Source organism: Nyctereutes procyonoides, unplaced genomic scaffold, assembly GCF_905146905.1.
Source record: "Nyctereutes procyonoides isolate TBG_1078 unplaced genomic scaffold, NYPRO_anot_genome, whole genome shotgun sequence".
NCBI lineage: Eukaryota > Metazoa > Chordata > Mammalia > Carnivora > Canidae > Nyctereutes > Nyctereutes procyonoides.
In genome coordinates, this window is record NW_026575139.1 from 21944725 (window position 1) to 21960287 (window position 15563).

Below are 15563 nucleotides of genomic sequence, written 5' to 3' on the forward strand. Positions count from 1 at the left end.
ACCCCAACGCCCCCCACCTTCTTCTTCCCTGTTCTCTTCTCAATCTCTTCATTTTCTCCCCAGAACTGAAGATGGGTGGGAAAGCTGGGGGTGGGAGTGGGGTCATCTCAACCTCCCCTTCTCCAAACAGCAAGGCTAGGGGCCCATGAGTGAGGAATAGGTGCCCCCCGCACCCCCTCGGGCTGTCCCATCAGCTCCAAGGCAGTCCCCAGGAGGACCTAGAGTCACAAGCCCTGCTCCCCTCTCCCTCAGGCCCCTTTCCCTTTGCACCTCCCCACCAGAGCCCAATGCTAATCTGATTTATGAAGTCTGCACAGAAGAAATGACACTGGAGAGGCCATTTAAATCATCCTGTCACTGCTGCCCTCCCTGCCGAGGCGGTCTTCTTATCTCTACTCCCTTTTTATTAAAGCTAAAAGCCTCTTCCCAGCTAGGGAACAGCTGCTGAATACTGCCAGACTTGGGCCCACAGATGGTCTGCCAATGGGTTTCCAGAGGACAAAGAGATGCTCAACTCACAAAGCTGATGCCCCAGGACACACACTGCCCTTGACACTCCTCTCAGTCATGCTGGACCCCATGGTCACACACAAATATATCCCAGCCAGAGGAGAGGAGCTGGGGTCCATGAGTGGGGGGAAACATAGGAGTAGAGTCTTAAAATGAAGACTTAATTCCTTTGCTTGACCTACAAAGCCCAGCACACCAGGCCCAGCCTCCCTCCCTGGTCTCCTCTCATGCCACAATGACACTACAGCCACATCCACTCTCTCTCTCTCTCCTCCAATGGCTCTGTGCTTTCCTACCTCAGGGCCTTTGCACACGATTGTCCCCCTGCCAAGAGCCTTCCTCCCATCTCTCTTTCACCCCTTTCTTCTTTCCCGTCCCAGCTCAGCATCACCTCTCTGGAAAAGCCTTCTTTGACCTCCCAAACTAGATGAGGTTCTCCTACCACAAACTCTCACAGAACTCTACTTTTCTTTCATGGTATTAGCACGTTATTTGTGTCATTACTGATTAGTGACCATGTAGCCCACTCTTATAAGCTCCTAAGATGGCAGAGGCTGGCTCTATTTTGATAATTGGCTTTACTGAAGTCTAGTTTACATACCATCAACTGGCTCTACTATGTATCCACTTACCTATAACAGGCCATACATGTGAATATAGGATTCTACCTTCAACATTAATGAGATCCTTGCCTGTGGTTGTTTTTTTGTCTTTGTTTTTGTTTTTTGAGATGCTGTAGTTCCTGTCTTAATGCTTATCCTAACCTCATTAATCTCTTCTGAATCCCAGTTACAAGTGGCCCCAAAACAAATCTTCAAGAATAACCCTACTATAGCAATAGATGACATCCTTATATTGGCTTCAAAAGTAGGTACAATATGATCCCCATTTTACAGATAAGGAGCTGAGATTCATCAAGGTTCAACTTACATAAAATCACAGGGCTACAAACAGGTACAGCCAGGACTCCAGCCAGGTGTGACCCCACCGCCTCCTTGTAACCACTCTACATACAGGCTCACGGCAACCTCTACACTTCTCATGTGAACTTTGTGAGCTTAAACGAGTTACCTCTCCCAGCTTTAGTAAAGAGGTTGTCTGAAGTCCTGACACCTACCCGGTGTCACACTGAGTGAAATGAACGTCCAGTACTCTGCTGGCATTTGGAGGACTTTGTCCAATGTCTAGCTCTCAGCCTTGGGCTGAGATGTCAGATGTCCCAGGGCCACCATTATCCATCTCCTTGGAGGGGGCCCAACTAGAGTTGGTCCAGGCTGAGCCAGCAAGTCTCCTTTCGAGAAGCCCTTTGGTTAGGCTCCTTGGAGCTCCACAGAGCCATGCTCTAAAAGGCAGCATTTGCCAAACCAATTGCATTTATTAAGCAATAATTCATTTTTATTTGTCAAGGACGCATATAAGGTCCAATCAGGGCTCCTGATCAGCCCAAGATAAGCAGTACAGCCAGACTATGCTGACAGAATTCCAGCCAAAAGCAGAGAAATGACATTTCATTTAGTCTGGGCAGACCTGTCATGAGGAGATGTATGATCTCCCCTGAGCTTTCTGAAATACTGCTAATCGCTCTGGGCCCCCTATTACTACATTGAAAGATGGCCCCTAGGGGTCTGGGAACTCAGGATGGAGGAGCCCTTGCCCACGAGGAGTGAGCTGCTGCCAGAGGAGGAAGAGGTGCTGCCAACTGTAGCTCATATATACATAAGCAAAGCCATCAAGTGGCCCCAATTTGACACCCCATCCAGCTGCTCCTACTTGGGTGTCTTTCCATTTGGGAGCTGTTCCTGATGTTCACTTTAACCAGATTTCACCAACATAGATAGATATGGAAGGCACAAGCAAGAAGGAAAACCAGCCTAGGCCACCAGCTTCACTCTAGAGCCATCTTTGTACTACCTAGGGCTAGTGCATGACCTGGTAGTCTTCTCCCTTCCCAGTTTGGGTCCAAGTTCCCTTAGCTGTTAAGTGGGATTGATTCCATCTGCTCTACATCCTCACAGGGTAACCCTGACATTCAAGGTCAAAATGTGAGTAGACACTGGAAGAAACACAGTCTCTTCAATAAATGGTGCTGGGAAAATTGGACATCCACATGCAGAAGAATGAAACTAGACCACTCTCTTGCACCATACACAAAGATAAACTCAAAATGGATGAAAGATCTAAATGTGAGACAAGATTCCATCAAAATCCTAGAGGAGAACACAGGCAACACCCTTTTTGAACTTGGCCACAGTAACTTCTTGCAAGATACATCCACGAAGGCAAAAGAAACAAAAGCAAAAATGAACTATTGGGACTTCATCAAGATAAGAAGCTTTTGCACAGCAAAGGATACAGTCAACAAAACTCAAAGACAACCTACAGAATGGGAGAAGATATTTGCAAATAACATATCAGATAAAGGGCTAGTTTCCAAAATCTATAAAGAACTTCTTAAACTCAACACCAAAGAAACAAACAATCCAATCATGAAATGGGAAAAAGACATGAAGAGAAATCTCACAGAGGAAGACATAGACATGGCCAACATGCACATGAGAAAATGCTCTGCATCACTTGCCATCAGGGAAATACAAATCAAAACCACAATGAGATACCACCTCACACCAGTGAGAATGGGGAAAATTAACAAGGCAGGAAACCACAAATGTTGGAGAGGATGCGGAGAAAAGGGAACCCTCCTGAACTGTTGGTGGGAATGTGAACTGGTGCAGCCACTCTGGAAAACTGTGTGGAGGTTCCTCAAAGAATTAAAAATAGACCTGCCCTACGACCCAGCAATTGCACTGTTAGGGATTTACCCCAAAGATTCAGATGCAATGAAACGCCGGGACACCTGCACCCCGATGTTTCTAGCAGCCATGTCCACAATAGCCAAACTGTGGAAGGAGCCTCGGTGCCCATCGAAAGATGAATGGATAAAGAAGATGTGGTTTATGTATACAATGGAATATTACTCAGCCATTAGAAACGACAAATACCCACCATTTGCTTCAACGTGGATGGAACTGGAGGGTATTATGCTGAGTGAAGTAAGTCAATCGGAGAAGGACAAACATTGTATGTTCTCATTCATTTGGGGAATATGAATAATAGTGAAAGGGAATATAAGGGAAGGGAGAAGAAATGTGTGGGAAATATCAGAAAGGGAGACAGAACATAAAGACTCCTAACTCTGGGAAATGAACTAGGGGTGGTGGAAGGGGAGGAGGGCGGGGGGTGGGGGTGAATGGGTGACGGGCACTGAGGGGGACACTTGACGGGATGAGCACTGGGTGTTATTCTGTATGTTGGTAAATTGAACACCAATAAAAATTAATTTATTAAAATAAAAACAAAATGTGAGTAGACCTGGGAAAGTGCTTTATATGCTACATACTATATATCTACTATAAAATGCGTATATTACTATATAAGACATACAAATGTGTTAGCTTACTATTTGAAACGTGGGGAGAAATGTCTCCATTATAACTTTCATCAAAGTGTAATTTTCAAAAAGTTAAAAAGCACAACTCATAAAAATATAGAATGAATACATGTCAAAGATTGTTTAGTTCACCAATAAAGGAGCAAATAAGAAGGGAGAGCTGGTTCAGAGAATTTTGAGGGGCTGCGTATTTTATGGGAATTTAAACAGGAATAAGAGACTAAGATTCCTGGATTAGATATAAGACTGGTTATTGTCTTACAGAGCAATAAGGAAATCATAACCTTTGAGGTTATCATTCCTCTTGGGCAGAAATTATTTGCATCTCTAGCAGATAAGATCTACAGGTTGACATATGGCTTCAGTCTGAGCCCTTAATTAATTGTCAATAGCAGCATCAGACAAAAGTACATTCCCCTAGATATTAAAAAGCCCTCGGTGGGCTGCTTGAACAATGTCTAAGAATGACTTTGAAAGGATACACTGCACACTCTTGGCCTTAATTTCTAAATTTTGGGTAATTTTTCCTCACATCTGTGAGAGTTAGTTTCTTGGAACCACTTTGCCCAGAGAAGGCAACCAGCCCCCTTCTACTCACAGAGACATGGAGGATCCCAGAAGAAACCTAAGGCCATCACTGGGCACCCTCTCTCCCACCCTCTTTTCATAATAATTTCGCTATGTCTCATGATTAAGAGCAAACAACTATGAACACTAATGAACATGAGGATGCAGATAACTCTTCCAGATACTGATTTCATCTTCTTCAGATCTATACCCAGAAGTGAACTGCTGAATCATATGGTAGTTGTTCTTAATTTTTGGAGGAACCTTCACACTATTTTCCACAGTAGCTGCACCAGGCTGCATTTCCATCAGGTGTGCATGAAGGCTCTTTTCCCCCCTCCTCACCAACACTCTTCTCTCTTAGCTTCTCTTTTCTCTCTCTCTCTCTCTCTCAGCTTCTTGATAACCGTTCTAACAGGTGTGAGGTGGTATGTCCTCAGGGTTTTGACTTGCATTTCCCTGGTGATGAGTGATGCTGAGCACCTTTTCATGTACCTGTTGGCTACCTGTATGTCTTCTTTAGAAGAAAAAAAAAAAGTGTGTTCAGTTTCCCAAAAGCTGCCCCTTGCCCTGTAACAGTGGCATCTGCATAAGGACAGGGGAATGCCACCTTCTTAGAATAGTAATAGCTAACACTCTGTGCCAGGCATCATTCTGGGCACCTTTCATGGACTCAGAGCCATCCTCTGTAGTAGACAACTGAAAGAAGAAATACAAAAAGGAAAAAGAGACTTGGTCCCCCAGCCAGCAGTTAGTGAGACCGGGCTCCAAACCCAAGTGGCCCTGGTTCAAGAAACAAGCTGTCAATCACCCATTCTTGGCCTCTCCACTTAGAGGGAAGCTCCTGCCTGTAGGCAGGGCTGACGCAAAACCTTCTGAAGGTCCACACAGCAACCAAGGAGGCATTCCATCTGGAAGAAAGAGTCTCAGTGGGAAATCCAGGACTGCTTCCCTAACCAGAAAACTCACTGTTAACTAAAGCCATAGTATACCTCTTTTTAGAGAAAAAAAAGTCATTGACAAGTCTTTTATTGTTCTGTGTAAAAAGAATGTGCCATTCATGTGAGTGACTTCAGTAATTATGTAATGCCTTTATTTCCTGACAGTGGGGATGTTAAAAAAAAAAAAAAGGACTCTATAAAAAGTCTGAGTAAAGAATTAATTTAGTAAATAATATTTAAATCAAAGAGTTATTTTTGGATTTTTCTCAAAACTTGAATTGGCTGAAAGTGCTTTAATTATTCTATAATTGCATAGATTAATTCATTCCCACCCCCAAGGGAAAGTCTATTTATGTTCCTGGGGGTGTCGTGCAAGCAAGGCCAAGATCTCTCCAAGAAACAGGAGGTTGCTGTTGCAGGATATTAATAATCACGTAAGTAGCCTGATGTTAAGTATAAAGAGGTTAATTATTCAAATTCTCCTTGCTCTTCCATTAGTTTATGGCCAGGCTTCTTGAGGCACAAGAGCCTGAAAGATCAGGATTTTATTCTCCATCCTCAGGAACTTCCCTGGGAATACATAAACCTCAGATTACTTGCTGCTGCCCGGCGAGGCCAAATGCATTCGTGGAGAGGGTCCACCTTGGACTAGCTAACACAGAGATAAAATTCCTGAATGCAAAGGCATGGGGAACCTCTTCAACCACACAGGGTGCTAGGAGAGGTGGTGAGTGGGTTAATTATAAGAAGCCAGGAGAGCTACTCTAATTTTGGAGCTCAGTGAAAATTTCTCTGGGTTAGGCTTACAGTGGGACATCACCTGAGAGCCAGGACATCAGATATCCCCAAGGCCAAGAAGGGCTTCTCAGGTCTCCTGGCCAGACAGACTCAAGGATCACAGTGACCAGAGGAATTGGGTTCTGGGGCCACGGCTATTGAAGACACAGTGAAGTAAGAGCTATCAACATTTGACATCCCCTGCCTCGGGCAACAATGCACTCCACAGAAATACTTCCACATCCTTCCACCTTACCTGGGTCAGTATAAAAAATGGGGAAAGGGTTTCTTTCCTACACATTTCCTCTTTCTGGCAACTCTTCTCGGAGCAACAACTTCTCAGAGCAGGCTGAGTGTCATCACGACTAGTGTGGAGCATGTACCGTGGGCATTGCACCAAAAACTTCATGTTTTAATCATCAAACTACCCTCTGGGCTACCCTTCTGCACCCTCACTTTATAGCAGGCATCTGGGGCTTCCAAACAGTGACTGCCTTCACCAAGGCGGCATGGTTCATAAGTAGCATAGCCAGTACCAAGGTCTGGGAAGGCCAACCCCACTCCTAACATCCCTGCTGTCAGCGAAAGAAATCTCCAGAAACCCATCTCGTGCACCTAGATCTCTCTAACATCCCCACGGTTCTCAAGATTTGGTCCGACAAGTTTGTTTTTTTTTTTTTTTTTTTTTTTTTGGTCCGACAAGTTAATGGAGTTCTCTATGCAGACAAAAGGAGATGTTTTCTCTCTAGTGATTTCAGTATGCAGGATCCTTCATGTCTCTTCAGCTTCAACCCCCCACCCACCCACCCTTGGTCTGCTGAGCACTTTCTACCACTAAGCCAGAGACCCAGGAAGCAGAAGATGATGCTGAGGAAAAGTCAGTGTGGTACTCAACACAGGGAGACCAGGCACTACCTGCATTTATAGATAGGAGTGGGGGTGGGGTCACCGTTTGCTCAAGCGATAACCACTGCTCATTTTCCAAGTCTGTACCCAGGACCAACAGAAGTAGGTGGAAAGGAGGGGGGCAAAGAAGAGCCTCAGGGAGACATGCTTCTGTGAAAAACAGCATCATGAATTATATAAATGATCTCCAACAGGGGCTCCTGGGTGCCTCAGTCAGTTGAGCATCTGCCTCCAGCTCAGGTCATGATCTCGGGGTCCTGAGACGCATCAGGTTCTCTGCTTAGGGGGAAGCCTGCTTCTTCCTCTACCTTTGCCCCCCACCCCCACTCCACTTGGGCTCACTTTTTCTCTCTCTCAAATAATCTAAAAAAAATTGTTTTAAATTAACGATTTTACACAACTCTACTGCTTATGGTCTATGCTGTGACCATGACCAATGACCCTGTGAAGTAAGTATTGTTAGGACTCCCAACTGCCCAGATGTGGACAATCACTCAGAGTTTAAGTTACTTACCCCAGGGTGCCTGGCCAACAAATGGCAGAGCCAGGCATAACCCCAGGGTGCCCCAATTTTGAAACCCTCGGTCCCTTCCACTAGGGCACCCAGCCTCACCTTCTCCCACACTCTGTGCATACCTCTGGTATAGCACTTACATGCAGTGCCTGCACACAGGAGGTACACAATAAGCGTCTGCTGAAAGATGCATTTGAGAACCTTCCATGGCTCCCAGAATGACCTGGAATGGATTTTAAAACTACTGGAAGGAAGAAGCATGGCAAGGGTTTCTGGCTAAATGCAGCAGACTGAACCCACACACTGACTCCACTCTCTCCCTGACCCCACTAAGATGACCAAAAAGAAACAAAGAGCCCCTGACAACAGAGAGCAAAGAGACTAGCAAGCCTGCATCTGCCAGGGGGAAGCAGACAGCTATTGAGAACTGGCTTAGCCAGCTAGACAAGAGACCCTAAGCTGGTGAAAGGGGAGCTTGGTGTTTGCCCCAAGCCCAGAGGCTCAGCAACTGAAGGCCCCTGACACCTTTGAAAACAGGAGTTGCAGTCTTGCGAAATATGAGCTGAACCCCAAATCCCACCCCACCACCACCCCAACTCTGACTCAAGGCAAGATTTACTTTCTGGAGAGGCAAAAAGATAAACTCTGGAGGCCACACCACATACCAAGAAGGCCATCCCAAGGACAAAGGACTGAATCAAAGTCCACCTAATGACCACTGGGAGCCTCCTGCCCTCTTTCCCTAGCTGGCTCCCAGGCATCTCTTGCAAGCTCCCCATCTCTCCCACCCCTCTCTTGCAAGCACCCACCCCCATTCTCCACAGAGTGGAGAGGCCCCACAAGTCCTCATCCCCACCTCCCCCAAATTCCCAACTTTGTCACCTTTCTCTCTAGCTAATTTCACACAAATTCAATTGGGCCTCAGCCCAGGCAGGGTCTTAAACATGCACTCACTGAAATCCAATTAACCTTCGATAAAAGGTCTGCAATCAATAGTCATCCTATGGCTGGAGGAGGCTCCATCCAGCCTAGGAAAGCGTGCTCCTACTCGACCTTTACTTTTAATAAAATCAATGACAGTCACTGTCACCGGCTCTTAATGTGACTGGCAAATATGATCACCAGGGCAAGCCCTCAGTAATATGCTGCTTCTGGGTGCAGAGACTCAAACAAAAGAGGGCCCCTCCAGGCTGCTGGGTGCCCTCAGGCCTCAAACTCCCTGGATGAGTGAACACACCTGGGCAGGGCTGCCCTGTGCCTGGAGGCTGGCCTTGTAGCAGGTGGTTCCTGGACTCCAGTCAGTATCTGAACCACCTGAAGAGTTTGTTAAAATGCAGATTCTGGCAACTGTTTCCACTGCAGATTCTGATGAGTAAGTCTGGGGTGCAGCAAGGATCTGCATTATTAAATGATTTCCCTCGGGTGATTCTGAAATAGACGGCTGAAGTCTTAGCTCCCAGCAATCACTGTGGTACAAGATATCTAAGCAGCATGTATCCTTAAAGTCCAACTAGCTAATCCAATGCCTTCAATAAGAAAATTGAGGCTCAGAGAGGAGGAGTGATTTGTCCAAGAGCATACAGCAAGCCACAGGCAGAACGGGCACTGGAACTCAGGTCTCTTGCCTTCTAACCTGGCATTTCTGAGTCTTTGGGTGCTGGCTATGTAGACTGGTCTTCAGGTCCTCACATGCTAGGCCCAGCTAGGCTGGGATGCTGCAAGGCCAGGAGGCCTCTTCAAAGAGGAGTGGGGCTGACTCTAACATGTGGTTGGAAGGGTCTGGAGCCATCCTCACCCACTTGGAAAGCAATTCCTTCCACAACCACTTCCTGCGCCCTAACTTCAAGTTGAGTCACCTGCTTGTGGCAGCCAAGATCCCACTAAACATGGCCGCCCAGCATAGGGGGTGAGATATCTGCCCCTTGCCACTTCTGTCTATCCTTTGCACTTCCCTCCCCAGGGAGAACTCACAGCCAGACCATTCTAAGGAGGGCTTTGCTCCAGGGATAGGCTCGCTGAGTCCCACAGTCCTCAGGAGACTTTAGAACCTCAGAAGGCTATTAGAAACTTTCAGTAATGTGGAGTATCCTATACCCCTGCCCTCCCCACCCCCCCCACACACACACACTCATGCCCCACTGGTCTTCCATGAGGCCTCTGACTCTGCTGCTGCTTGGTAAGAGACATAATAGGTTAGTTTCTGTAAAGCAAAGCCTGTCCCCGGTCTTCTCCCAAACGATGGTCAGCGATGGCACAGTAGACCACATGGGCCACCACCGCCCACTGCCAAGCCTGAGGTTTCTGGGGCAGTATTTAATGATAGCATCTCAGAATACCAAAGAGCCTCCCAGGTCATGCAAACCCCAGAAGCCAGGGCCAGGGGACTCAGGAATTAAGTAATCAAGACAGTGTGGTACTATTACAAGGATGGACCAATGGACCAATGGAAGAGAACAGAGCTTCCAGAAAAGACCCACAGGTGCCTGGTGACAAAGATGCCAGATATCTTTGCTTCTTTATCCGGCTGGAGATTACATAGTAGATCTGTATGAAAGTGGATGGAAACGTACCATCAAGATCTGGGAGCTCCCCTCTCTAGGTCTCTGATTCCTTGCTTGCAAATGGAGGCACCAAGCCATCCCTCCCAAGTTTACAGTGTAGAAAGGGCCTGGCACATGGCTAGGCAGTTAGTAAACACTAGTGGTATCAGGAAGAGAGGAAAGGACAGGATCCAACGATGGTAATAATCATGAAAACAACAACAATCTACTAGCTACCAATCGGAAGCACCAACCACATTCCAGGTGCTGTGCCTGGCACAGCTCATGCACTGCTCCTCTACTCCTCACTTCTTTAGAAGGAGAACAACGTTTGCATGAAATGCGAAAAGCCATGCCTGACATGAGTCAGAGAGAGAAGGGTTGCATTCAGTTAGTGCCTGGGTGGTGGGCAGAGCTTCTCAGTAAGTACCGCACCTCCTTCAAGGAGTTACTGATGTGGCTGTCGCCCAGGTGACCCTGGTTGTACTGCAGCCAGGGTCCGATCCCCAGGAGGGGCATGGAGAAGACAGAGGAGCAAGGGCTTTGACATCTGGCAGACCTGGGTGCAAACCCTTGGCTCTCCCCCCGGCTAGCTGTGTGAGGTTGGGCAAGTCGTTTAACCTCTCTGAGCTTTAGCTTTCTCATCCATAAAGGGGGTTAAGATCTCTCATCTCACCCTTGGGAGGACAGCTATAAAGAGTAGCGATTACACGTGTCAGGTGCCTGGTACATATTAGCTGCTTATAATTATTATTATTACTGTTATTGCTTTCCCCAAATCACTCTGATATTAGTCTGCCCCACTCTGCATGTCCACAGGAAACAATAAACCAACACTCAACCCCAGCCCTGCCTCACAGAGGCTAACCCAGGGCACGAGGCTGGCTTATTTATTCTCCACGAATTCACAGGATGTCCAGCAAGGGTCTGCTTTGCATGGAACGCTGCCCTTATCTTCCAGTGCTGGAGGCAGGAGCAGACAAAGCAGGGCTCTCCGAGGGCACCACCCTGGCCAGCTCCCACAAGCCCCCTCCAGCCCAGCTGCCCCTCCTCCCAGGCACCTCACACAGTGGCGAGAGCAAGCAACTACAGCAGAGCACATCTTTGTTTGCACTTGTCTTTGAAAAATCAAGCTGCCTCTGATAAAACACCACTGCAGCTCTGGACTCAATGTATCCAAAGAGATTAATGGATTTGGGGGCCCTGCTGAAATGAAAATCCCACCGCAGCTGACAGTAAGTAAATGCCGGTAACCTGGCAGAGGAGGGGAAGGTATGAGGTCTCTGGCGTCTTTCCTGAAGTGCAGGCAGAGAGACCCTGCTCCCCATTAAGGCTGTTCAGGAAAAGCTGGAGGTGATCTCTCCTTCCTTCCCTCACCCTCTCCACTGGAGCCAAAGACTTTGTACCCAAGGGTCACGGTCGGCAGGGGATCCCTGGCTAGACTCAGGGACACACCAATGGAGGAGATGGGCAAGGAGGTCTCTCCCTCCCTCCTGTGCAGGAGCTCCATCCAAACACCCTCTGCAGGCCCACCCTAGAAGGCAACAGTAGCAGGAGCAGGGTCAGAAGCCCCAAGTTGTGCTACTGGCCGAGTGACCTCGGGAAAGACGTCTGCTCTCCCTCTGAGTGCTCTGTCATCTGGAAAGTGGAGGGCTGAATTAAAATAATCCTTTTCTTATCCTTTCCCAACCCAAAAGGGAGACCTCTTCTAGAAAAGCCCAACAGGCAACTCCAGTGATGGCAGAGCTGCCCTGGGTGAAGTGGGGGCGGGGGGGTCCTAGGGCCCGTCCTGCCTCTCCACCCTACACACACATACCCTGAAGCCCCCAAAGAGTTCTGGGAGCATCGTTCCCTGAGTTCCCAGGAGGCCAAGGCCAGCTGTGGCTAAGCCCTTCCCAGCCATGTTCCCAGCAGCGCCATACATTCTGACTCAACCCCTCCTTTTACAAATAAGAAACCATGGAGTCAAAGGGACTTGGGTTTCAATCCCAGCTCTACTAGCTCTGTGATCTTGGACAAGTCACCTTCCCTCTCTGAATCTCTGATTCCTCATCTGAAGAATGAAGACATTGAGACCTGCCTCCCAGGTTTATTTTGGAAAAAAAGCACCTGGTGTGGCAAGTTAGGGATTCAATAAACATTTGCAGTAAAAGGAGATAAAGGAGGAAAGGACGGAGCCCAAAGAGAAGAATGAGAACAACCACCATCTTGCCACCATACTGGAGGATGAAGTACATGCCAGGCACTGCTCAGCACTTGTGTCATCCTCACAACCTTCTCAGAAGGAAGTCATTGTCCTCCTGACGGAGGCCACACAGGCACTTGAATGGAGGTCTGAGCTCCCAACCTGCACCCCCTCCTACCATTCCTACCACTGGCTCGTCTGCTGAGCCAAGGTGTAGCTTCCTCTTCTGAGCCACCCCACCACTGGGACCACAGGCTCATCTTCATATGCTGCCTGGGGTGGGGGGAAGGGAAGAGCATTCACCTCTCTCCATTTCTTCCTCTCACCAACCCAGAGTGGTGGATCACATCAGTGTACTCCTCAATGCCCTTCATGACTCCCTGGTACCTTTGGGGTCCTGCCCAATGTCTTTACTACCCACCCCCACCTATTTTTCCACACCCCTCTGGAAACCCTGCCAAACTTCACCATTCCCTTCCCTGCACTGCCATCACTGCCCCCAACCCTCTACCCTGACACACACGCACCCAGCAAATTCCTACTCATCCTGCTGGGGAAGCCAACCTGTGCAGACACAAGCTCCCTGGGGTCTCACTCACGCCCCTTCTGCTGCTGAGAGGTGGTCGTAAGGATTTAGTTGTGTACCTAACAGTAACCCTAGGTGGTGAATTCCTTAAAGAAGGCAATGAGGTCTGGCCCCCTCTAAACCCCCATAACCAGTTCATAGGAGGGACTATAAACATGATAGCTGTTGTTGGGAAAGTACCACTCCATCCCTATCTGTGGGACCCTATGGCAATCAAGCAGCAGAAGACGGTGTACAGGCCCACCCACTGGCCACTTTCTTTCTCTGGGACCAATGGGGTGGGAGGTGGGAGACCAAAGGCTCTCTCTTCTTGTAGTTCTGTGAAGTAGAAATAGCTGGCACCTGCTGTCCCCTGCTGGCCTGAACCCTCGAGGCCTGAGGAGTGGCAGGGAGAGGGGAGGGCAGGAAGAGGGAGGGCCTAGGCGCCCCCAGGGGCAGAAGTAGTAAAGCCCACAGGTTTCACACCACTGTTCTCTGGAGCCGCTCAGCATTGTGGGACTCCAATGGTACAAGAAGACAGGTGGTGGTCACTTGTCAGGGCAGGAGCTCCAAGAAGGGGCTCAGCACATGCCTGCACCCCACCATGTGCTGCCAGCCCCATCTTTAGGAGACAGGGTGGAGGACAGTCCTAGATGCCCTGGGAGGATGCTTTGTGCTCAGAGATACTATAATTCTTCAGATAACAGGCTCTCTTTCAAGACTGTGAGACCTCACAGGGACACACCTGCCCTCGGTGGGCAGCCCTGACCAAGCCCGCATCCCTCACACAGCAGCCATGAGTGCTCAGCCTCACCTCGTTGACATCGATCTTGTTCTTCTCCATGTAGTCTCTGTTGTTGACCTGGCCGCCGTCCACAAACTCCATCAGAAGCACTCGCTTGGTGGACAGATCCCAGTAGATGCGGGGGACCTGGAATAGGCAAGGGCAGGTCAGAAGGGCTAGCGGGCCTGTAGCTGGAGGCCAGGATCACAGAGAAGCACAGTGAGCAAGGCAAGGGCACATGCTCCTCCCAGGAACAGGAGACAAAGCCTGAGAGGGTCCAGAGCGGTGCAGACAGGGCAGTGCGGGTCAGCCCAAGAGAGCCAGGCAGCCTCCTCCATCAATGAGGCCCCTGGCCCCTCCTTTAGAGACCCCTTCGTGCTTAGGGGACCACAGAACGGCTTCCCCACCCTCCTCAATGCCTCCAGACACAAGAGCCAAACTAAAATTGGGATTTAGGGGGAAAGGTGTGGAACTCCTTATACCTGAGCCAGAGCTGGCACTGAAATCTATTTCCTCTCTCACTAGGCCTGCTGCAGGCTCCTCACATGAATCTCAACCCTCTGCCTCAACTTCTACACCTGTGCAATGGATCTATTAGATGTATATGTCTACAAATGAACAAATTTTTACTAGGTGATAAACTTTTCAGTCTGGAAGTCCTGAGTCTTCTCACACTCATTTCCTACAAGTCTTCTGTGGTAGATAATGCTGGATCCTAACCCAGCACCTACTCCCAATCTTCCTCTTCCCCAAGGACATACTTTCCCTGCTTGCCTTGCAATAAGTATGGCCAAGTGACACAGTTATGGCTTATGAGACATATGTGGAGGCCTGCTAGGGGCTCTGGGAAGGTTTTCCTTTCCTTCATAAAAAAGGGATGTTTGTAAATGGTGCAACTCTTCTTACCTCTCGATTTCCTACTTTGGAAGTGAATGTGATACCTGGAGCTGCAGCAGCTATCTTGTAACCATGAGGAAAAGTCCAAGAAAATCAGAGATGTTGGCCCTGTCACTGTCAAACCACTAACACAATATCAGCAGGCAACTATTGTAAGGCTTCTTGCCATGTGAGGAAAATAAATATTTTTTTTGTTTACAACACTCTAAATTGTGCTTCTGGTCACCTGCAGACAAATGCATTCCTAATCCAAATGCTCTCCAACTGCCTCTGACTTTGAGAACACCCAATGGCCAAATAAGAGACCTGATTTCCCCAGGAATAGGCAAGAGATCAGACTGCACAAGGGCTCCTGGGCCGCCATGTGAGTGAGTGACAACCACTGCCCGGAGGGAGGAATTACTGGGATATCGGCATGCCACGTTTCCCCAACAACTTGTGACGACCTTGTTTCCACTCACAAATAAAATAACAAGGGCAGCTAATTCAAGGGTTTGGGGGAATAGGACTTCCCTCAACTCAACCTCCAAAACTCATCTAGCAAGAAGACCGCAGCCCTCAAGTCAAGAAACCGGCTTCCTTTCCTCATTCTGCTAATACTCCCATGTCTTCATCCACCCACTTAACCTCCAATGCCTCAGTTTTCCTCATCACAAAGGACTACTCCTGCCCCATCTCTAGAAAGAGCTCTGAGGAGGACTGGGGAGGCACACATGAGCGAAACACCCTAGGCTCCCTGGAACAGAGGTTCCAACTGAAGTCAAGGTGGCATTTTGGTTTTGCTACTTTCCTGTAGTTCTTGCCGTTCAGGAATCTGGGCCAGTAGAGAAATCTGTGACTCTCTTTGACTGTGAACTTAAAACTCAGTCTCACTTGGCACTTTTCAAAAGCTGTCTTTAAAAATACGAGTGCGAGTTTGCTGTTGTGGC

The 15563-nt window shown here is 48.3% G+C and overlaps 1 protein-coding gene across 4 annotated transcripts in view; it reads right to left on the reverse strand.

Moving 5' to 3' along the window:
* ADCK1 (aarF domain containing kinase 1) overlaps positions 1 to 15563 on the reverse strand; it is a 116367-nt gene that overhangs the window by 11995 nt on the left and 88809 nt on the right. For all 4 annotated transcript variants that reach the window (XM_055303568.1, XM_055303566.1, XM_055303570.1 and 1 more), the window contains one exon: positions 13768 to 13884. In XM_055303568.1, coding sequence (XP_055159543.1) covers positions 13768 to 13884 — 117 coding nt within the window. The remainder of the gene's footprint in view (positions 1 to 13767; positions 13885 to 15563) is intronic.